Raw genomic sequence first — 23,947 nt, 5'->3', positions numbered from 1 at the left:
AAGAGACAATATAAATGAGATTTTAGTTAATACTGATAATTTTTTAAAAAGTTAAGTACATTAGAATAAAAGCTGTGCTTAAATCCAAAACACTTGAGTGTCTTTAACCACTAAATTTTTATTTTTTTTCCTTTTTTGTTTTTCACTAAATTGAACTGTAAACTCTAGTTAGTCCAGGACATTTATGAACCTGCATACAGAGACATAAGGGAGTCTCTCCACTATCTTTAGACCTATTTGTTTTTCCTCCAAACAGTTGTAACAGTCTCATTTCCTCTAGTCTCCTGTCATGCATCTTGAATACTATCTATTTCCCACAGAGGTCATGAAATGACTTTTTAAATTCATGCATCTTGAATACTATCTATTTTACACAGTGGTCATGAAATGACTTTTTAAATTCCAAATCTAAGAATGAAACTCCTTAACATGATGTAATGACCTTCCATTGGTTTGTATCTAACAGTCCAATATCTGAACTGTCCCAAGTTGGAAAATTCAGTAGACATATAGAGTCCACTATTAACCCACCTATCAAGTTCAATAAGATTTAGAAACTCTCAAGTTCTGATTTCTTTATTTTTTTTTAAGTCCTAGACTCAAAAAAAAAAAAACCCTTAGTGATATTATTTGGACCAATTTGGACCAATTTGGACCAAAGGGTGCTTAAATACACCCTTTGAGTTTATTTGAGTTTAAAAAAATTACTAAGGAAAATGTTATATATCCATTATCCAAAACAATGTTTTTCTGATTGTGTAGGACTCAGCTGAATTAACTCAACTAAGGCTTCAGGAGTTAACCTCATTATCAAAATCACACTAAACTTTCATATTATCGAAAATCCATTTGGAAAATAATTTCTTCTTTTTGAAGAACTAGATAGAGTATGAATTCATTTGCTTTTAATTACTTTTATTGAGATAACATTGGTTTATAACACTGTTATGATTCAGAGGAATCATACCTCTTCAGATATAGGAGACTGATCCAATTCCCAAACCTAAATCTTAAATTCATTTAGAAATTCAGACCAAGAACATTTATGAAATGTTAGCATTGGATGGTGAAAGACCAAAAGCTTTTCTTCCAAGACCTGGCACAAGACAAGGATTAACACTTCCACCAGGAAGTAGAAGTACTAGTTAAAGCAATTAGGCAAGAGAAAAGATATCATAAAAACCCAAAATAGAAAAGAAGAGGTAAATCTATCACCATTTACAGATGATATGATAATGTACGTAGAAATCCTTAAAGACTACACTAAAAAAATTAACTGAACAAGTCAATACAACAAAGTGGCAAGTGCACGTAAGATACTGTTAAATGAAAAGAAGACATAAAGAAATGGAAAGATATTCCTTGCTTTTTGACTAGACAAATTAAAATTGTTAAAATGGCCATCTTACCCAAAGCAATACACAGATTCAATGCAATACCTCTCAAAGTTTCAATGAAATTACTGAAATTCAACAGAACTACAAAAGACTTCAAATAACCAAAACTCCAAATGACTCTACGTAAGCAATCCTCATAAGAATGTAAAATGGTTATTATCATTCTCCTAGGCTTCAAACTATACTACAACCCTATATTGATCAAAATAGTATGGTACTTGAATAGAACCACAATGAAATTGAACAACTAGTCCAGAAATAAAACCACACTTATATGGTCAGTTAGTTTATGACAAAAGAGCCTAGATTATTCAATGGAGAAAAGAAAGTCTATTCAACAAACAGTACTGGGAAAAGTGACAGCCACATAGAAAAAGTGATACTAAACCACATATCAGACCATACACAATAGTTAACTCAAAATGGATAAAATGTATGTAAGACCTGAAACTACAACATATGTACAGCAAACATAGGCAAAACACTATGGGACAGAGGTTTCAGGGATGTCTTTGTGGATTTGTCTCCAACAACGAGGAAAACAAAAGGGAATATAATCAATTGTTAATACATCAAACTAAAAAGCTTCAGTACAGCAAAAGAAACTATCAAGAGGACAAAAAAGAAAAACACCCTACTGAGTGTGAGAAAATATTTGCACATCATATATCTGCAGGGGACAGATATACAATATATATAAAGAACCCACACAACTCAGCAAGAAGAAAATTAATAACCCGATCAAGAAATGGGCAGAAGAACTAACTAGGAAATTCTCAAAAAAAGACACACAGATGGCCAACAGGAACTTGAAAAAATGTTCTTCATCATTTGTCATCAGGGAAATGCAAAGCAAAATGACAATGAGAAACCATCTGACATCTGTTAAGAATGGCCCATTATCAAAAAACCAGAAACAACAGGTTTTGAGAAAGATGTGGAAAAAAAGAAAGCCTTGTATACCATTGGCAAAAATGCAGACTGGTCCAATCTTCTATGCAAATAATAGAGGTTTCTGAAAACACTAAAGGTAGATCTACCATATGATTCAGCAATTCCACTGCTAGGTATCTACTTAAGAATGCAAAAACACTCACATAAATGGGTATCTTTACTCCTATGTTCCTTTCAGTACTATTTACAACAGTCAGGCTATGGAGACAACCCAAGTGCCCAAAGGCAAATGAATGGATCAGAAATGCATGGTATATATTTCCAATGGAATACTACTCAAATTGTTAAAAATAGATGAACTCTTGGCATTTGCAACAACATGGATGGGACTGGAGATGACAATGCTAAGGGAAGTAAGTTAGGAGGAGAAAGACAAAGACATATTCAAATTTCAAATATGAAATTTCATTTCATAAATGAAACCATGTGAAATGTATAGAAACAAAACAACAGGTCAGACAAAGCCAGTAAGAAACCCTTGACACCTGACTGTAAAATTGAGACAATCAGAAGGGGAGGTTGGGCAAGGTAGGAGCAGGGGACACAGGGGCTCAGTGGAGCATTGTAGAGAATTCTTGGGACTCTGGTGGTGGCATGGTGTGAAATCACACATTTGTAAAGCCTAGCACCTATACTCCCGAAAATAAATAGTGTAAACCAACTTTACTGGATGGGAAAAGAGCAGGCATGCAGGGAGGAAGGATGGTAGTGAGAGAAAGTGAAAGAACAAGAGAATTAAGAAAAAACTTAAAAATAAATTCATGACACTGATTTTCTATTCATTAATAGTATTGTCAGTGTTATTGGCTGCTCCAGTTGTCAATAATTCGTATTCTCTAAATTTTCATTTATACTAATTTTGTGGCAGATACAAGGAATGAATTGGGTTTTGCTTTAAAAAAAAAAAATCTAAGGTGCTTATTGGAATTTCTTGTGTTTGCTGAAAGGTCTGGCCTATGAATCTTCATTTTCCTAATAAGCTTCCCAGGGAATGTTTATGCTTACTTAAATTTGAGAACTATTGCTGTAGACCATCAGCCCTTAACTCATTGGAGCTATCCTTGTCTTAGCCTCTCTTCCAAGGATGCTCATTGAGTCCAGATAATCTTGACTCAAGCACTTATATTTTACCTTAGCTAGGGATAAAAAATAAAAACATTTTTTTTTACATCTTCAGAGATGGTATTAACAAACCAACAGTTATACCAATAGCAAAAACATTCCTTTAAAATAAGTCCTCAGCGGGCCCTCCCTGGTGGCACAGCGGGTTAAAGCACAGCACTAAGAACCTAAAGACACTTCCGCATGAGTTCGATTCCCGCCTGCCCTGGAGATGACCACATGGCGCGGCAGACCTCTCCTGACCCGCCCGCTGCTCCCCTCAGCAGTGTACTTCATAGATCTGCCTGTTCTGCTCTCCACTCTGTCTCTGGTGAAGCCTCTCACCGTCCTGAGCCTCTGGCCTGTACCCCAGTTCTGTATGTACAAATAAATAAATCTTAAAAAAAAAAATTCTGAAAATAAGTCCTCAGCAGCTTCTTATAATAGTATCTCAAAAAATTAGAAAATGAAAAAGTTCTAAAATTTCCTAACCTACCCTAACCTTCTATCATGTACTCAGAGAAACACATAGCTACAACTATACTCACTAAATTTTACTATGAAGCACAGAGGACCACTTTCATGCCTTCATTTAACCTGAGTCTCATGAACTAAGGGGTAAATAACACATTTGTCCAGATCCTCTAAGCTGGTACCTGCATAATAGAAACTGAACCCAGATACCCAGATTAAGTCCACAGTTATTTCTAGAATACTTATAGCTTTGTCAATCTGTAAATAACAAAATTGTTTGTCTTTAAGCCACAGACATTACTTGCTGTGATCATGGCCCAGTTCATGGTTTCCTTGAAAACTGGAGTTCCTCTGATTCAAAAAAAAAAAAAAAACAGAGCGCACAAGGTCTCCTGCATATGTTCCATCTGCTCGACTTCATTCCCTGTGGTGCTCTATCTCGACAGGTTGCGGCACAGCCTTCTGTCCCAGCTGCTTTTCATTTAACCTTTTATGGGGGTACGAATGTCATTACTATGTCCCTTATTTCAAATGTTCTTGATGTTGTAGTTCTACCATATCTTTTTTTCTGTCCCTTTTACCATATGCTCTTTCAATAAAAGACATGTTACTTTGTTCATTAACTGAAAACAAAATTTACTATGGGTTTTTAATTCTCTTCGAGTTTTCTCTTAAAGGTTCTTTAATTCAAAAGTTGCTCTCATCTTGGTTACATACAAGAGCTTAAATGCCAAGAAAAAGAATCCTGAGTTCCAAATAAATCCTTTTAGATGTTGTTGAAAGTATATTCTTCAGATCATCCCAGGCTTAAGTCATGCAGAGAAGGTGAGAAGAAAAGTTTTACCAATCAAGTAAAATTAGGGAAATCACATTCTATGTTCCCTTCATAAAATTTGCATGTATATCAGCATATTAAAGACCCTGTAAGTCCTTTAGTGAAAAAAATGTTTTAACTCAAAACCTGCTTAACCATGCGATCTTGCCCCACCCACTCAATACCTAATAAGATCCCACGAAAACACTATGATAAACATTAGAAGGTTCAAAATATTTAAATGCATATTAAACAAATGCTAATAAGGCATTAATATTGTTGTCATCAATAAGTAGGTCAATAAATGTCATGACTCAATCCAATACTAATGTGGTCAATCCAAAGGTCTTCAAAATTCAAAGGAATAATGTAGTTTACTACTTTCGGTGAAAAAATTTATAGGGGAAAAACATTAAGAAAACTTCCCAGAAAATGACCACCTGACAAGATACTCCTTCAGAATGTCTGAAAACATGGTCAACTCGAGTTTGGAGACAGCTGTGAGATGGACCCTGACTGAGTTTTGGACTCCAACATTCCAAGCCAGCCAACCTCGTTCCACAGCCTTTCTGTGCCAGTTTCTGTCGTTAAAAATTTTATTTATTTATTTGTTTGTTTGTTTGTTTGTTTATGCATTCAAGAGCTGGGATGTAGGTTTGGGGGGGGGGGTTGTGAGAGGATTCACCAGAGACAGAGTGGGAATCAGAACAGGCAGATCTACTGAAATACACTGCTGAGGGGAGCAACAAGCGGGACAGGAGAGGGCTGCTGTGACACATGGGTCAGCTCCCGGACAGGGGATAGAACTCGTGCTGCAGTGGCTGCAGTAGCTTCACACTTGTAAGAATTAGAAATAAAACACCTAGGAAATAGCAGGATTTAAAAGGATATAGTGCCTACTTTTGTGGCTTTACTGGGAACTGTTAACTTTTGAGAATCTTAAATTATAATGCATATTTGGTCATGCAAAATGACTCATTTCATTCTCCAAAAGGACAGTTCTTTAACATGTGCAACCCCTTCTATACTCTGAAGAATTCCTCTTTCGGATCTATAACCTTGTCTTGTTAAAGATTTATACATAAGAATATATATTTTTTTAAGATCAGACCCTTCAGGGTCAGAGCTTCACACTGAGCTTCCAGTGACACTTAAGACTTCTTTTTTAAATTTTTATGTTATTGTCACATTGTTCAGTTTTGTATAATGTTTGATTTCTCTTCTCACATGAACCCCTATAAAATTGCCACCCTCAAATCAGAATAATTTTTTAGAAAAAAAATGAGTGCTAACTTTAAAATTTCTTTAAACTTTTTAATATATTATACATTCAATTAGTTTAAGAAGGAAATATTCTTCAAAAGTATATCAAGTTTCCCTCCCAAACTATTCTATTTATCCCGGGTTCCTGCTTGTGTCTATTCCTAAGCAATAACTTGTTTTTTATGTCTCCATCTTGAATTTCTTTATGCAAATATATACTACTCTCAATGTGCATAGATATTTTTGTGTATTTTTGAGTTGGTTTAATCTATTTATTTCTTTACTGAAATAATTATTTATGGTTCTAAATTTCCCTATGAATACTACTTTAGCTCTATCCCATAGCTGCTAACATAGAATTTTCATTAGCATTGTTTTCTAGAAATTTTGTAACTTTGTGTTTATTTTCTGTTCAGCAAACAAAGATACAGAAATCATTTCAGAGATTAGGGGAGTGCTATTTTTTGTTTTTATTCTATGTTAACTTTCAGATCAGAACAAGGTTTTATTGTTCTTATTACTAGTTTCTAATATTATTTATTGCATTTATATGACTTATTGTTTAAGGACTGTGTTGAGACTTTTCTATGTGAATTTCTAAAATTCAAGTTTAGAGAATGTTCCAGGAGGCACTTAAAAGAATCATATATTCATTACTTCAAAGAAAGTGTATGTGCGCAAATGTGTGCATATATACAGACACATTTCTATACCCACACATATCTTTTATTTGATCTATACTAAACTGAGCAGTGAAGCTGTGAATGCTGTTTCTTTTTATTTTCTGCTTTCTCCCTTAAGTCTCTTGTCCTTTTATCTCTTAAATTCCTGTTTTAGGAAAAGTGTTTTGGGTTATCTGGTATATAAAAATTCAAAACTACCATTGACTATTGTATCTATTTATATTGTAAAGTTTGCTTTGTCTCATTTTACTTCTTTTTAGACTAACATTTACTTTTCCTTCTATTCCTACTGTGACTTTTTTGCCTCATATACTTTTCAAAACAATTTTATTGAGATATAACATACCACATGATTCACCTATTTAAATTGTACAATTAATGGTTTTGATACATTCACTGAGTTGGGCAATTATCACAACATCCTATTTTAGAACATTTTCATGACTCTACAAAGAAACTCCATTCCCAGCAGTCATTCCTCTTTCCACACAAGCCAGGTCCAGCCCTCACCAACCATTAACCTACTTTCTGTCTCTACTGATGTTGACTATTCCATATTTTTCATATAAATGGAATCATACCATAATGTGTCCATCTGCACTTGGCTTAATTAACATAGTATTTTCAATACTCACTCACGTGACCACATTTATCAATAGTCCCATTTCATGTGCTGCAAAATAACGTTCCATTGCTGCATGAGTCACCTGGTTTTACTAATCCATTAATCAGCTGATAGTCATGTGGGCTGTTTTTACTTTTAGCTACTATAATTAGTGCTGTTCTGAGTATTTGTGTACAAGTCACTTTTGTACACTTTTGTTTTCAATCTTTCTGAATAATGTTTTAAAGTATTTTCCTTGTATATGTCACAGGGTGGTTTTGCCTTATGGCAGAATCTAAAAATATTTTCATACTGGATAAGTTCATACACAAAATAAAGTAGAAAATTAACCTTACCCACAATGCACCACTCACATATAAACAGTACTTTTGATATATCTTCTTAAAATTTTCATTAAATATTAAATACATGTATTAATTTTTGAAACAAAATTGACTATCATTTTAGTAGCTGGTTTTGTTCACAGTATTTTCTTCTTAATATCATGTCATGTTTTTCCTCTTCATAAAAATATCAAGCACATGAATTTAATACCTACATGACATTTCACTGAGTATAAATATACATAATTTAAATTTTTGATTATTCTTTTATCCAGCATTCTATTATATCTTGTCATCAATGAAAATAATACTGTAACTAAAATTTATTACTTACCATGTGTCAGGCATAAGTGTTTATTTACTTCTCACTAAATCTTTCAATCCTGTCAGGTAGATAGTATTTTGTTGCCTCATTAAGAGATGAGAAAATGAGGCCCATTGTTAAATAATTTTCCCATTCACACTAAAAATGTCTTAATACACTGTCAGCTTGTACTTACGAGTTACCCTTCTCTATATTTAATATACCTCTTGGGGTATCTCCAGTGGTTTGAAGATCAAACTTTTGCATTTGGGGACAAACTATACTGTAGGAAATATCTGCCAGGAATTGTGTTTTCTCTAAATTGTAGAAAATGGGATAAAGTGTTTTTTGTTTTTTTTTTATAGGAAAAAAAATAAAGTTTCTTTTTACAATAAAAGAGAACTTTACTATCTTGGTAATAGTATAGAATTTTATGCCTTAAATCTGTTATTTCTCTAAAAATAACAATCCATTCCAATTAGTTATACAGCCTTCGTTGGCAGTAAAATCTGGCCTCTTCTTACACTCAAATTATCTCCACCAATAAAGTCAAAAAATGCAAAAAGAATTATTTTGCTAAGGGTTAAGAAACTTCTTTTATAATGATAAGGGCTTAGTCTTTTCCCTTTCCAGATATAATTCAACGTTGGTCCATTTTCATTAAATTTTTATACAAAATACTAGTAAGAATAAAAGACACACCTCATTTTAAGAAAGCCCACATTTTGCAAATAGATTGAATTTCAAGTCTAAAGCATTTTGTCCTTCCTTGCACAGCTTTAATCTTTCTTATTATGATTTCGTTAATATGACATTGTAAATTCTAGATGAGTGGTTCTTATGTGCCTCCCTTATTTTTTGCCAGTAAATCTTTTTAATTATTTTTAAATTGAGGTAACATATGCAACCAGTATATCTGTTACCACATCACAACCAGCACCAAAGTATCAATAACCATCCACCACAATTCACTGAACCTCCTGCACCCTTTTTCCTTCCCACACTTTCCTCCCCACCTCGTAACCTCAGCTCTACAGTTGGATCCCAAAGGTTCCTTTTGTATGTTCCTTTCCTTTATTTTCTTATATTTCAAAGAGAACTCATCCTGTATTTGTCTTTCTCCTTCTGACTTATTTCACTTAACATAATCCCCTCCAGTTGCATGCATATTGTCAAAAATGGCAAGTTTACCTTTTTATAGTTGAGTAGTATTCCATTGTATGTATATTGTTTGTGTGTGTGTGTGTGTGTGTATATATATATACCTATATGGATGAACATGTGCATGTATGTATGTGTGTATACATGTATGTGTGTATACATGTGTGTATGTGTTGTGTGTGTGTACACACATATCTCTTTTATCCAATCCATCATTGGCCACTTGGGTTGCTCTCCTATCTTGATCACTGTAAATAGTGCTGAAATGAACACATACACTTTTAAATTTGTGTTTTTACATTCTTCAAACAGATACCCTGGTGTGGAAGTGCTGGATGTCATTTTTCTCCATTACCTATGCCTAGAATCTAGTCACTATCCTAAAAAGAGACCATATTATCAACTTCCTCCACTCTCCAAAAATAAAGATAATTAAAAAGTCAAAGACCTCAAGACAATCAGATTCCCTCTAGAAATTCAAAGTTTGAAGTAGTTTCTTAAATTGGATGCCCTTGTTAAGTGATGTCGTTTACTACAGAGGCTTGAAAGTCTTAGTGAGACAAAAAGCATTCAATAAAATTAAACTGCATCCTCCCATGCATTTTCAAATTTACGTCCTTCCTTTACAACTCAGGGAAAACATCTACTTTCCTAACCCCTGGCAGAGTCACTTTGATCCCTTCATAGAGTGATCTGCTTGTTGGTCACACCAACAGACAGTAGGCTCATTTGGGGCTGAACAATGATATGTTCATGTCCATACTGCAAGTACGTACCTCTGTATTGGACAGAACAGCTCCTTGATAAAAGTTTGGGAGTAGGGTATTATAAACTAATTCTTTAATTGTCTAATTCTTTGTCAAGTAGGCACATGAAGAGAGAAATCAGTTTGCATTACAGTGAGAAGAGCAATGAATTAAAGAATCTGAAGGGGATTAAACTTGGACTTTAGTCCCATCTCAGGAATGATGTGACCTTGAACAAGCAGTCTCAGTTTACTTACCTCTAAATGACAGAGTTGGACTTAACTCCTAATAATACTCCCATCTATAAATTTATATTTAATTTGGAGAGTTTTTATCTGGTTAGCTCTTTATGTATTTCTTGGAATTCTTGCGTAAAGTACTAAATACTGAAATGACAACCTCAACCAGTCAAATAAAGGAGTCATTACCAGCACAGGGGGGAAGAGATTATTTCCTAGCCAATACTGGGATGACTCCAATAATGGATTGAGAATGATAACAGGAAACTCTTGGCTATACAGGGGAGGCTGGGTGACACTTTACTGCCTCTTCTTCTCAAGAGAAAAAAATGGAACAAAAATAACATTATTTAATACCACCACCACCCCTCCTACCCAGTACTTTGAGTGCATTTTGGCTGTATAACATATGTTTGCCTTGTTCATCTCTCCTCTTTACAAAAGGTTGGAGATGACAGAAAGACATACATATTCACACACACACAAGTGTGTGTGCATGCTCACAGAGAAAACAGATGCAAAGAAAATTTTAGTTCTGACAACAATCATCGAACTTAAGAGCTGCATCTTTCGGATTCTACTTAGTTCTTTTTTATTTTGCATTGTGACTGACTCTGGGGTATGAGTTTGTTTATAGAAGACTCAAAGATTCTCTACAGGATAATCTCTCTATGAATAATAATATAATAATTATAACCATAACATAACTAAGAATCACTGAGTACATGAGTATTTTAAACGGTTCATATCAGTTAATCTAATCCTCACAAACCATTAAAATATTCTGCTAGCTTTACAACGGGAATGACATTGGGCGGTTTGCCCAAAGTACACAACTAGTATATTAGATAAGATCAAAACTATGGTTTGTTTAGCCCTAAAGATCTGCTCATTCTATCACCAATGCTGCTTTGAAGAACAAACGACTTCATAGTCTGTTGGTCTCCCAATTTTTTTGATTGCTATCTTAAAACATTTTTATGATAAATCATTTATATATACTATATAAATACATAAGCTACTTATATGTGAAACACAGACATATTCAGTTTCTACTATAGAAATAGCTTAGTTACATTTTAAAGAGTATTTTTACCTCGTTCTGTAGGGGACAAGTATTTCATACTAAAAGACAAGTTGTAGGCTTTGCAATTTTCTTGTGCCTTTGTGTTAGCATTATTAGTACTACATTTGGTCCGTTTTCTTTTCAAAAATCCTTTTAAATCTACTTAACTGAGTACATGTGAATGGTAATATGTTGAAATGCACAGAAAATAAGCTAACAAATGATGGCACAATGTCAATTCTTCCAAGTTATGGAAATTTTCACTTTAGTCTCAAATAAATCATAAATATACAAAACTAATAATCTCACTAGGTTACTACATAATTACTAGCAAAATTCCCCACTAAGTGAATTCCCTCACACATCCCCAGGAGTGTTATATACTCTTTCCTGCACCCTTCTGGGCCTTAGAAAGCCCTGACATAAACACTCTAAAATCCACCCTTGGGGTTAACCAGACCACCTGCAAAGGACTGTCTGCATTTAATTCACTGTCCAAAAACAAATTGCTTTTATTCAATTATGTCTCAATGAGATGCCAGTAGGCTAAATGAAGGAACCTATAAGAAATTGCTTCTCATAGCAGAAAAAAATAAAAAGGAAACTTAAAGTGAAAATGAATTCAAAAGACTCCTTCCTACATCATCTTTTACAGATGACTACAGAGAAAAGCAAGAAGGAATCACCACCTTTCCAGGTCTCCTTACACAGAGACCCCTACAAACAAAGATCATTCTGTGATTTATAAAGACAAAGCTTCCCTCAATGTGAGAGAGCTATCAAGCAGTGCTCTCAGCCTAATTTTCAGAGAAGCAGAACATGAGAGCTTTTTTCAAATATATCCTTTTGTGATTCTCCATACTGTCAATATGATGTTTTGAATATACAACAGGAATATTTTTTTAAATTATATCCTCTTCTATGTTACTTTTTTTCTGATCATGTATTATTTATTGCAATGTTATTTTCTCTTCTGAATCTGCTAATAAAAAACTGAGCTTGCCAATTCCTCAATTATGTGATGGTTCATAGGAGGATTTACAAGCACAAATGGACTTAAAACCACAATGTGAGGTTGCAAAAGAAGAAAAATTCTTGGAGTTACGTATCTTTTAACTTTATAAGTATGCACCTTTGTATGACCACTGTTTTTCACATATACATTTCATTATGTTGGTAATAGTGTTAAACTACCATCTAATTTTTGCTCTGCTCAGCCTTGAAACTTTATATTAGGGTTATGGGAAAGAATATGATGATCAATTAATGTGCATCTAGTTAGCATTATGCCTTCAAGGAACTCAAAATGCTTGGCAAAAAAATTACAAATTATAATTATAAATTATTCAATTATATGTATATATATCATGTAATATGTAATATTATAATGTTATAGCAGTATTAAATAACATTAATTGTTAAAAATTACAATTTATAATGCTTCCCATCTGACACATTTTGAGTCCTTTATTTTCCATGAGAGTGACTCTTACACACCCCCTAGGTAGTTAAAAAATCCAAGATTTATCATGAGTTCACCTCCAATTGAACAGAATTTTGACCAGTTTTAGCAAATACTATGTCAATTGTAGTTTTAAAAAAGAAAGACTGCAGCATCAGAAAAGAAATTGAGCTACCCAAGGGTAATATTTGCATTTGAAAGCACAGTAAGATTAATCCAATAATAAAGTTGAACGTTTATTACTTACTGATACACATAACTTCATTTAACACTCAAAACAATTTTCTGCAGGACATATGCTACAATCACCACTTTACACTTAAGGAAATTAAATCTAAACAAAGGTTTAAAACACTTGCCCAAGATAAGCGAGCTGGTAAATGACTGTTCTAGAGCCACGGAGACAGTCTCCAAACTCACCAGATGAAATCAGAAGTTGACCAACCATTTATATATCTCTACACCAAGTTACCACGATGATTCCGCCATTTATAAAGAAGCGACCTCTTACCAAGTATTGAGTATTTTTACTCATTATCTGATGCAAATACAAAACAGAAATTTATTCCTCTAGTTTTGACAAAGACAGTAATTCCCAAGAAACAATGCACATATGACTCCCCACCTATTAGTGAGGGGTAAGTGAATCACAGAACATACGCTAATTGCCCCCGATACAGTCTCAGCTGAGCACAGGCTCCTCTGGCTGCGGCAGCCACAGCAGTCCTTGCCCCAAACCTGCCACCTCATCACGTCCCCGTGGCAATCAGTCGTTTGACTGCAAAGAGAGAATGCAGATAGAAGTGCCCTGGGAGAGATAAGGAGCCGAAGCCAGAATCCCCACATGGAAAAAACAAATCAGTACAAGTGCTCTGCTGCCGGAAGTCACAGGACGAGACGTGGCAGGGAGAAGGGGTGAACGAACTCGGGGCACCGAGGACTCAGGCCGGCCACGTGGCTCAAGGGCTGGGCACACAACACTGGACACAAAGATCACCACAGGGCAGAAGCAAGCCTGCTGCAAAGCCAGTTCGGGCCTTGGAACGCCAAGCACGAGACAGCCCTCAAGCTACAAGTCTGGCAGGGTGAGCACTGAGAGAGGGAGAAAACAAATCGGAAAGACAATAAACAGAACATGAACAGAAACAAGTTTTAAAAGTCCAATAAGCCTGATAAGAGATTATCATCCCTAATTAAAAGATCTTATAATTTGATATATAACTGAACAATAATCCAATCAGAGAAGTGGGCTAAAGATATGGACAATTCACATAAGAAATAAAAATAAAGAACGTAAAAGATTAAACTCACTACAAGTCAGTGATATATAGCATCAATAATAAGCATTAGCAAAAATAATAGTAAATGTGTGCTCTTGATGGTGTAAATATAAACTGGCTTCATTTTTCTGAAAGTTCATTTACTAAATGCATCAAAATTTCAAAGTGCATTCCTTTGACAAAGCACTCACACTTTCACAAACTGTACCAAGATATATATGCAATGAGATCATCACATTGTTTATAATCCCTAAAAAATTAGAAACAACCGTGACAACTAACAATAGAAATGTTGTTCAATAATTAAAGTATACACATAAGATGTGGTTCCAGTGTGGTCATTAAGAAGAAAATGAACTTATTTTCTTGTATATTGAAAGAGATCCACAAAATTTATGATTAACTACCAGTATATTATAAAATAAAAAAATATATATTAAATTATGCAGTTCACATAAAATTATATGCAGTTATCACTATTTTTCAATATTGTTTTGGAGGTTTTTAGAAACTAACATCATTTATACAATTAAAAAGAAACAAATCTAGCTTTGTCTTTAGCAGAACTGTGTTTCTTAAACCCAAGAAATTCTAGTAATTATTAGAATTAATACAAAAATATGGTAAAGACAATGAATACAAACTAGATATGTCTGAGCCAATGGCTTCTTTTTACATTACAAGAAGTAGTAAAGAGAAAGAAATCCACTATCAATATCACAAAAAAATACAAAATATTTAAAAATAAATTCAACAAGAAAAGTAATGGGGAAATTATAAATTTCAAGTGACATAAAATCAAAACCGGACAAGAAAAGTACTTGTTCTTATGCAGAAGACTTAATATCAGAAAAGCAACAATTCTTCCCAATTTGGGTATAAATTTAATATAATTCCACTTAGAATTCAGTATGAATTATCTCGGGCTGCAAAAACAAAAAAAAAAGTAAGCCAAGGAAATGATTAATAAGTTTTACCCGATATCAAAAAAGTATTCCACTGGCACAAGAATAAAGAATAGAAAAATGGCAGAAAACAGAGTTTGGAAATAGGTTCAAATATATGAGTAGTATTAAATATAACATGTGATATTTCAATTTAGTGGCAAAAGAATGCTTTATTTTAAAAAAAATGTATGCAAACTGGCTAGCTACTTGGAAGAAAATAATGTCATATACTTACATCACACTATATATAAACATAAATTCCAGTCACAGTAAAGATTAAAGCTCTAAATTAAAAGCAGAGTTGAATAACAAATGCTATCCAGGGAGGAAAATAGCTTGCAATATATATGACAAAGGACTACATTCCTAATTTACAAAGAGCACTAACAAACTGATAAGAAACAGATCAACATCCAACTTTTTAAAAAGGCAAAAAATATAAGGAGCTAATTCACAAAACAAAAAATGCAAATCACCAATAAATATGTGGAAATTTACTTACCCTAGCTGTAGCCAGAAAATTACAACAATGAGATAATATTTTTCACCTGTTGGACTGAAAAAGATTAAAAGGAACACTAATACCCAGTGCTAATGAGAATACTAGAAAATAATTGATCTCATACACTGCTAGTGGGAATGGAAATTGTTAGCCTTTCTGAAAATAATCTGGCAAGAAGCATTAAAATTTTAAATGCAAACCATAAAAGAAAAATATTCATAAATTGGGCCATCAAAATTTAGTTGTCGCTCTTAGAACAAAAAGACAAGTCACAAAAGGAAAAAATATTTGTAAATCATGTATCTGATAAAAACGTGGAGCCAAGAACATATACAGAACTCTCAAAAGTCAATACAGTAAGAAAGTAAAACTCATCAATTCTTTTTAAAAATGGACAAAAGATATGAACAGACACTATGGCAAAGACAACATATAGATGGTAAATAAGCACATAAAAATGCTCAATATCATTAATCATCAGGTAGTAGTATCTTAAGATACAACTATACGTTCACTAGAACAGCTAAAATTTTAAAGACAGAAAATATATTTATTGGCAAAGACATAGAGAACTAGAACTCTCACAGTGCAAGCTAATATAGCCATATTGGGAAACAGTCTGACAGCATCTTTAAAATTTTAACTGATACCATAAAACAACCCCACTCTTAGGTAACTACCTAAGAGAAATGAAAATGTCTATCAACACAAAGATCTGAAACAAATGTTTATAGTGGTTTTATTTGTAATCATCAAAAATTAGAAACAAATTAAATATCCACCAACAAGTTAAGTCATAACATGAAATATTATTCAGCAATGAAAAGGAGTGAATTTCTGCTATATATAACATGAGTGAATCTCAAAAAAAAATGCTAAGTAAAAGATCATAACCATTTTATTATTCCATTTATATGACATTTAGGAACAGAGATCAGAGCCCAAGCAGTTAAGGAATAGAGGTGGGGAGAAGGGACTGACTTCAAAGAGAGACAAGAAATTTTTAAGGTCACAGAAATCTCTATCTTTATGGCAGTGAGGGTTATATGACTTATGTATTTAGCAAATTTTATTTTTGCTACATGCAAATTATACATCAATAAAAAAATTTATATAATTTTAGAATATATACCTTTGACCTGGACATCCCATTTTAAGAGGTCAACCCAACAGAAATGAATCTGTCACTATGCATGTAAATTAATGTACATTAAAAGAGAAATGGTTAAGTAAAATATGAAATAGTCAATATTACAGAATAAAAGACAAATAATTAAATACACCTAGAAATAGTTCTCTGAGCATTATGGTGTGTGGGAAATGATGGAAAAGTTCTCATTTCACTGACTTGAGCTCTTTTGCTCCACTGAACTTAGAAGTCTGGACCACTACAGGGAACCTGATACTCTCTTGCTGGGTTCATCTGCCATAGTAGCACAATAAAGCTGACTGCATGAATCGCAGTCCAGTTTGGAACTAATGACCGTAGGAAGAGGTACAAAAGCAAAGGTGGCAGCCAATATGACAAAAGTCCTCATAAAGGAATATTGGAAACACCTTGAGCAATTCATTCATTTCTAATGGCTACTACTTTGGCTGACTACACCACTTCACAGTACAAATAGATTTTTAAAACTTGTTCTCATTTCAGAATCATTCACGATGGCCTATATAATGCAGAATACTTTATGATAGTCACTGTCCAGCAGGAGTCTATATTTTCAACAAGATCCCGAGCAAAAATTGAAAAATTAAACAAAATCCCAGCCCCTAAAATCTGACTCTAAACTTTTTTTTTCCACTTGTTTGTAGTACAAGGACCCACAACAAATGCAAAAGAAGGGGGATAAAGGGGCTGTGGTAAAAGGAGCCAAATCAATGAATCTGAACCTATAAGAATTTTTAAAGTCAGTATTATTCCTTTCAAAGTGGTCTTCCAGTGAATCCATTATGTACACAGAACACTGTGAACAAATCTATAGAAATTATTACATTAAAAATCAGGCCTTCCCTGTGGCGCAGAGGGTTAAAGAACAGCACTAAGAAGCTAAAGACTTCCGCATGAGTTCATCCCTCCTGCCCCAGAAGTAACCCACATGGCGCAGCAGACCTCTCCTGACCGGCCCGCTGCTCCTCTCAGCAGTGTACTTCATTGATCTGCCTGTTCTGCTCCCCACTTGTCTCGTAAATCCTCTCACCGCCCCTGCGCCTCTGGCCTGTACCCCAGTTCTGTATGGTAAATCTTTAAAAAAAGGGAAAAAAATCATGAGCACAGGTTCTCCCTGTGGCGCAATGGGTTAAAGCACAGCATTATGAAGCTCTCTGAAGCCACTGCAGCACCAGTTTGATCCCCTGCCAGGGAGCTGACCCACAAGGCGGTTGACCTCTTCTGACCTGCCCGCAGCTACTCTCAGCAGTGTACTTTGTCGATCTGCCTGTTCTGCTCCCCACTCTGTCTCTGGTGAATCCTCTCACCCACCACACCTTTGGTCTATACCCCAGTTCTGTGAGCATAAATAAATAAATCTTAAAAAAAAAAATCATGAGAGCACAAGAAATGGAAGGTGTGATGCCTCTTCTTTTTTAAAAACTCCTATGCCACTGTCCCTCCAATTTTTTACACCTTCATTACACAAATAACATTAACACTCTCAGAGACCCAAGAAGCTAAGTATAAGCAGTACGCACACTGATGAGGGAGTATAAAAAACGTTGCACACACCACCATTGAAACAGTTCTCTCACTGTTGCTCTACTGGGATTACCCCACCACCTCCCCGGAATCCTAGTTTACTTCAAAACCTTCTAAGTTAGGGCAGACTAACACGACTTCCAGTATTATCTTAATCATTCACATGAAACTACTAAGACAAGTGTAATGACATGCAAATTCACTTTTCCCAAAATATGATGGGAAGAAAATCACTTGCCTTCACTTGGGGGGATAGCTATTTAAGAGTGAGCATGGCTGGATGCAGACTCCGAAGGCATGCCTCTCCGTGCCAACAGCCACATCAGCTAAAGACGGAATGGCTAAGAATGAGGGCTGTGCTGGAGCTAGAGCATCCATCACCTTTAACATGCTTTTAACCACCTGACCCTTCAATCACTTTATTAGTATCTTACTATACCGCCACTTCAATCACTTTATTGGTTTTTTCCTATACTGTGATTTTAGTGGTCCAACTTGAAAGAAAAAAAAAATAAACCACTGACTGACTAGGGAACAGTTATGATACCCTGTTACTCAAACACACGAATTCTGTAAATAATTGAGGAGAGGGTTGGAGGGGAGAGCAAGGATGCTGAAAAGTCATCTCTTTCTGAGTTGTGGAGGCCCAGTTTCCTTATCCTATGCCATATAAATTCTTACGCGGCGGATCTTTCAAACAGTATGCCAGAGTCACACCAGTGCAACATCACCAAGCAGAAACCCTAGAGTAGGTGTTCTGGACATGCCAGTAAAGAAAGTCACTTCATTTGAGAGATCTCTGCCCCTTCAACCTCACCCTCCTTACCAATATACATTCATCACCAAAAAGGGAAATATTTACAAAAGTTAGTTTAGTTATGTTTAAATATTATGTTTAGCTGTCTGGAGACCATGTTCTCAAAATTTATACAAGAAATCAAGGATTAAACTTCATACCAATTAGAAAACCACACTGTGTAAAATCAAAGACTTAGTTAAAGGACATTAAATAGTTTTACCATTGGTGCTAAACTGAAATGACTCCATGTCTTCCCAACACCTGGAACCAAAACCTTTTGAACTTTCATGTAAACAAACCGGGGCACACCAAATGTCCTGTCTACGGCAAGGTACCACCTCTGCACAGGCATTTGGGTGAAAAATGTGGAAAATGCCTGAGGACTCTTTGAAGCAGCTCGGGAAAAGGGAGAGCAGGAAAGAGGCTCTTCTCTAGGGTACGTTTGTTTAGTGGAAAGTAAGCAAGTTGTCAGGGGAAAAGTTGACAATGTTGATTCCAACAGTTTGAACTGTGAATAAACATCCAAGGGGATTATGTTACTGAGATTTAGAAAAAATTCCATTGAACTCCATAGAACACTTGTGTTTTCAAAGATAATATGTCTTCAAGCCACACTGTGGGTGCACAGTTTAGGGTTAGAATTACCTTAAGCCCTTTCGATGCCACACCGAAGAACATGGGATCAGACCTCCTTAATATGCACCTTAAATATTAGAATAAGAATTGGGAGGGAGGAGGAAGAATAGAATAAACACATATCATTTCTAATAACTGAATTAGAAAATAATAAATACATATATCTGTACATTTGAGGTTGACTGAAGAAATTTGGAGGGAAAAAAATCTATGTTCTTTCTAAACATCTAAAACTTAAACACAATTTCACTAACCAATATAGGGAAATACATGCATTGACCATAAATCACTTTTAAGTTTCCTCTTTAATGACCTATCAAAGAGCAAGAAACAGTCCTAAACTTATGAAGTCCATAATCCTCTTCTCTGCTCACCAAAGCCACATTAAAATCTGGCTTTCATCTCATGTTGCTGGGTTTTCCACCAGGTACAAGATGAAAAGTTGAGAGTCGTGTGCTTTTTCAAAAGCACAACAATTTGTTGGCCGCTCAGAAATTCCTGGTGAAAACCAGAAAGCCTATTAAAAAGGTTAAAAATTTCCTAACCTGACATTTACAAAATAAGCATGAGGTGTTCATAGCCTGTCAGAGAATCCATCTTTTAATTTTTGAACGCTCATAAACATGGGAAAACACACACTTTTGATTTATAAAGCTTATTTGGATCAATACTATAAGTTTATTTGGATCTGCCTTCAAGCCCCAACAAAAGGGAGTTAACTTGATGTTCTTAGTTCATCTCAAGTCTGCCGTGACCCTAACATCAGAATCTGCTTTTAGAATCTTTCCCAATGCTTGAGAAAGGCATGCAACTCACATACTCTTTACCAGCAGAGTTTGCAGGCAGCCCTGCAAAAAATCATTTCTCCCCAGATCTTTGACACATACTCACTTCCCTCCTAAAACCAAGGATACAAGGGAGCATGGCTCAAGCCTCCCAGCCTTTTTGTTCTTAAAAAGAAAAGTAAATTCCCCAGATACTTTCAAACTCCACCAGGAATAGTCATTGTCAGCTCTGCCTGTGGATCATTATATTATCTCTTTACATGTCATCGTTATATTCACTGGGTTCACAGAAAGGGCATACACAGAAAGAAGAAAATAGCTGCTTCTTAGACACCAAATTTAGTAGTTCTCTCAAATCTACTGGCACACATCTAAAAAGTCATATTTTTTATAAGACTTCATTAAATTTTCACTGGTTCAGCCTTTTGAGAACACACAAGCTGAATTGCCCATAATCTTAATCCAACATACATCTGCAAACTACAAGAAATTTTTCATAGGAAGACAAGGACATCTTAATTAAAAAAGGAATAAAGTGGGTGGAGACTAACAGATGAGAGTCACCCAGGTCCCACTCTAGGTCTCCCACGCATCAAGTTGCTAACTGATGGAGACCAGCAATTGACAGGGCACTAGGATTGCAGACCACGCCAATTGCCTTACCTGTTAATATGAGATTACTGTAAGTATTGGAGAACTGCTCCTTTAGAAGAACCAGATGCATCTGTGCTGCCTTTTCCCGTTGGAGTTCCAGCATGACATCAGGATGCTGGGCAATCTTGCAGCCTTTCTGTTTATCCAAGGCAACATCACTTCGAACAATGTCTACAAAAGGAGGCAGGCAGCAAACAAAACAAAAATCCATATACATATTAAAGTCTTGTTTTACTCAAAATGACAACATTTACAAACTACCAGCATTTCCATCAGCCTGAACAGATTATCAGAAATAATAAATCTAAAGGGCATCCTACTTTATGCCACATCCTGTAAGTCCTCTGGTGATTTCCAAATACTTCAGAGACTTCCCTTTCTCTGACCTTAAAATTCTCACTCCTCCATTCTTATTCTTAGCTTACCTCCAAGTCTCCAGGGACCATCTCTTAACAACTTTTACCATTCTCCACAGGGAGTATGCCCATTCAGTTCAAATGCAGGTTACTATTTCTGTAGCTGCTCATGATTTATCCTACCATTTTTCATGGGTTTCAATGTGCAATACTGACTCAGCAACCATCCTTTCCATCTAGAAATATTTTGTGGGTCACTGAAGAAAGCAAGACCAAGGCTAAGTCTTTGCAGACCTGACTCTTTTCCAACCATTAGCACATCAGTGAAAGGCTTTTTTTTTGCACTTCAGTATGATCCTCACTCAGAGCCCAAGTATTCTCCAGAAAATAGCCTTTCTCAAAAAGAAAAATTCATGTAGAATTTCATGTTCCATTTATCAGAGAGCCTTCAAATTTTCAGGAAACAAATGTCCCAATGTTACTAATTTATTTTTACAATTTAAAATATAATTCTGTAATTGTAGGAGGGGGAATGATGCTATCGATAGTAATGTGGATGACAAATCTAGATTTTTTTGCACATCAAAAAAAATGCTTTAAAATAACTGCTCTGTTATTGTTGACATCAGTGGCTTTGGAATGGAAACCAATGCCCAGGTTGATGGCACTGATGGGAGATTTAGCTCTTTAAGCAAAACTCAATGATAATTAACCTAAGAGGAAATAGGTCATGTGTAATGAAAGGTAGAATACTATTCTATACAAATGATCATCAAAACCATCATTAGAGGCCTATAGGAAAAGTCCAGGTTTCCATAAATACAAAACTTGTAACAATGACAGTTAGGATATGTGATACACAAAAATTTTTAGATAAGATCGGGGCACTAGTTGGATATGACACAATATTACTGCCTAAACACATTTATACTAATTTCTGAAATGTGGGCTATAAAAGAAACTACTTAACATAAGTAAACACATAGGTTTTCTGAGGCTTAAATACAGAATTAGAATAAAATGAATTCATAGATACAATTTAATTTTTAAAATCATGCAACAGAAAGAAAAAGGAATAAAAATGTAATTTTTATCTACCTAAACTACACTCTACTGAATGTTTAATTATATCACTGATTCCTTTCTACAATCGCCTAAAAGTGTAAAGCAGACAGTGTTGACTAGCTGACCCAAACCTTCAATATAACTCCTTTTCCTTTTCCTTCCTCTACTATAAAGACTAAAAGCTAAATATACAATTTCCTAGCTTACCCTGAGCAAAAGATAACAGGGCTCTGGCCAATGAGCTTTCAAAAGTCCCCTCAGGGGACTTTTTCACTCTTGCCAAATTAAGACAAAGTCTCACCAACAGAAAATCAGTTTTTCCCTCAGCCTTTTAGTCCTTCCCATTCATTATGTCTGAAACAGAGGCAAGAAACTAGGAGTTATGACAACCAATTTGTGCAAGTGAGTCAAGAATCAAGACAGCAAATGGAAAGATGGAAAGAATAAGTCCCCAAGGTCTTTATTTTAACTGAAGTAATAGGCATTATAATATGTGTCAGTATAATATGTTTCAGTATATAGTACATTTTCAGTATAATATGTTTCAGTTGTACATACTGCGAAGCAGTATGTCTATATACTACATTAAGATCACTACTAAGAGAGCATGTCTTTGTCCTGATTTATCCACCCTTACACTATGCAGTCTAAATGGGAGTATCAGACGAGAAGAGGGAGAGCACAAGATTATTTGAAAAAATAATAAAAAGCTATCCCACATATGATGAAAACCATTAATCCATGGGCCCAAGAAGTACAAATCCAAGTAGAATTATTGCAAAGATGTCTATACCTAGATACATCATAGTGAAACTGCTGAAAGCCCAAGATAAAAATATTATAACAGGAGGGAAAAAAAACTCATTTCATGGCAGACTAAAAATATAATTCACAGTTGTTCTAATTCAAAACAGTGAAGTCCAGAAAAGAGTAGAATGTTTCATCAGAGTATCAAAACACACATATTCTGATAACCAAGACTTTTATATCCAGTAAAACTATCATTTTAAAATGGAAGCACTAGAGAGTTGGGAAAATGGCATCAGAGGAGGGTTCCTGCTTTGCTCCCAGTACAATAACCTAAAGTAGTGCAGAACAGCACTGCACCCCAAGGATTCGTATAACTTGGATCAAACTAAAGTACATCCTACAAATTAGAGAACAACACTAAGCACAACAGAAAACAATGATAAAGTTCAAATTTATGTGGGTCTTGGGAGAGGAGAGCTGATTTGTGTGGAGATGCATCCTTAATTGAGGGGAGATACATATGGAGGTGTTGGGGTGAGCCAAGCAGGCACAGTCCCCAGTAAAGAGGGAAGCTTCAAAATCTCCCACCTCTCCCACCACCTTAGTACCCATGAAGTAGTGCTGAAAGCCTAACCAACAAACTGTAAAGCCACAGGTCTCAAATCGTAGCAAGGAGAGCTATCAACACACCCACAAATATAAGTCAGCTCCACACACCACTTTCACCAGTGACTGTACCTCTCCAGGCCCCTCCCCCACTCCTGAATCTGCAGTTGCAGATCAGTACTACCCAATGTATAATGTCATAAATATATACCAACATACAGACAGTAAAGGCTAAAAAATAATACCCACAGTGCCATCTACTG

General features: G+C 35.2%; 1 protein-coding gene across 2 annotated transcripts in view; it reads right to left on the bottom strand.

The window, feature by feature from the left end:
• Positions 1-23,947, bottom strand: part of HPSE2 (heparanase 2 (inactive)) — a 414,871-nt gene that overhangs the window by 347,578 nt on the left and 43,346 nt on the right. For both annotated transcript variants that reach the window (XM_004680550.2, XM_004680551.2), the window contains exon 3: positions 20,917-21,078. In XM_004680550.2, the coding sequence (XP_004680607.1) occupies positions 20,917-21,078 (162 nt within the window). The remainder of the gene's footprint in view (positions 1-20,916; positions 21,079-23,947) is intronic.

The sequence above is a fragment of the Condylura cristata genome, unplaced genomic scaffold, assembly GCF_000260355.1.
Source record: "Condylura cristata isolate star-nosed mole 26May11 unplaced genomic scaffold, ConCri1.0 scaffold00011, whole genome shotgun sequence".
NCBI lineage: Eukaryota > Metazoa > Chordata > Mammalia > Eulipotyphla > Talpidae > Condylura > Condylura cristata.
Note: the sequence above shows the minus strand (reverse complement) of the source record. Positions and strands in the feature narration are given on the sequence as shown.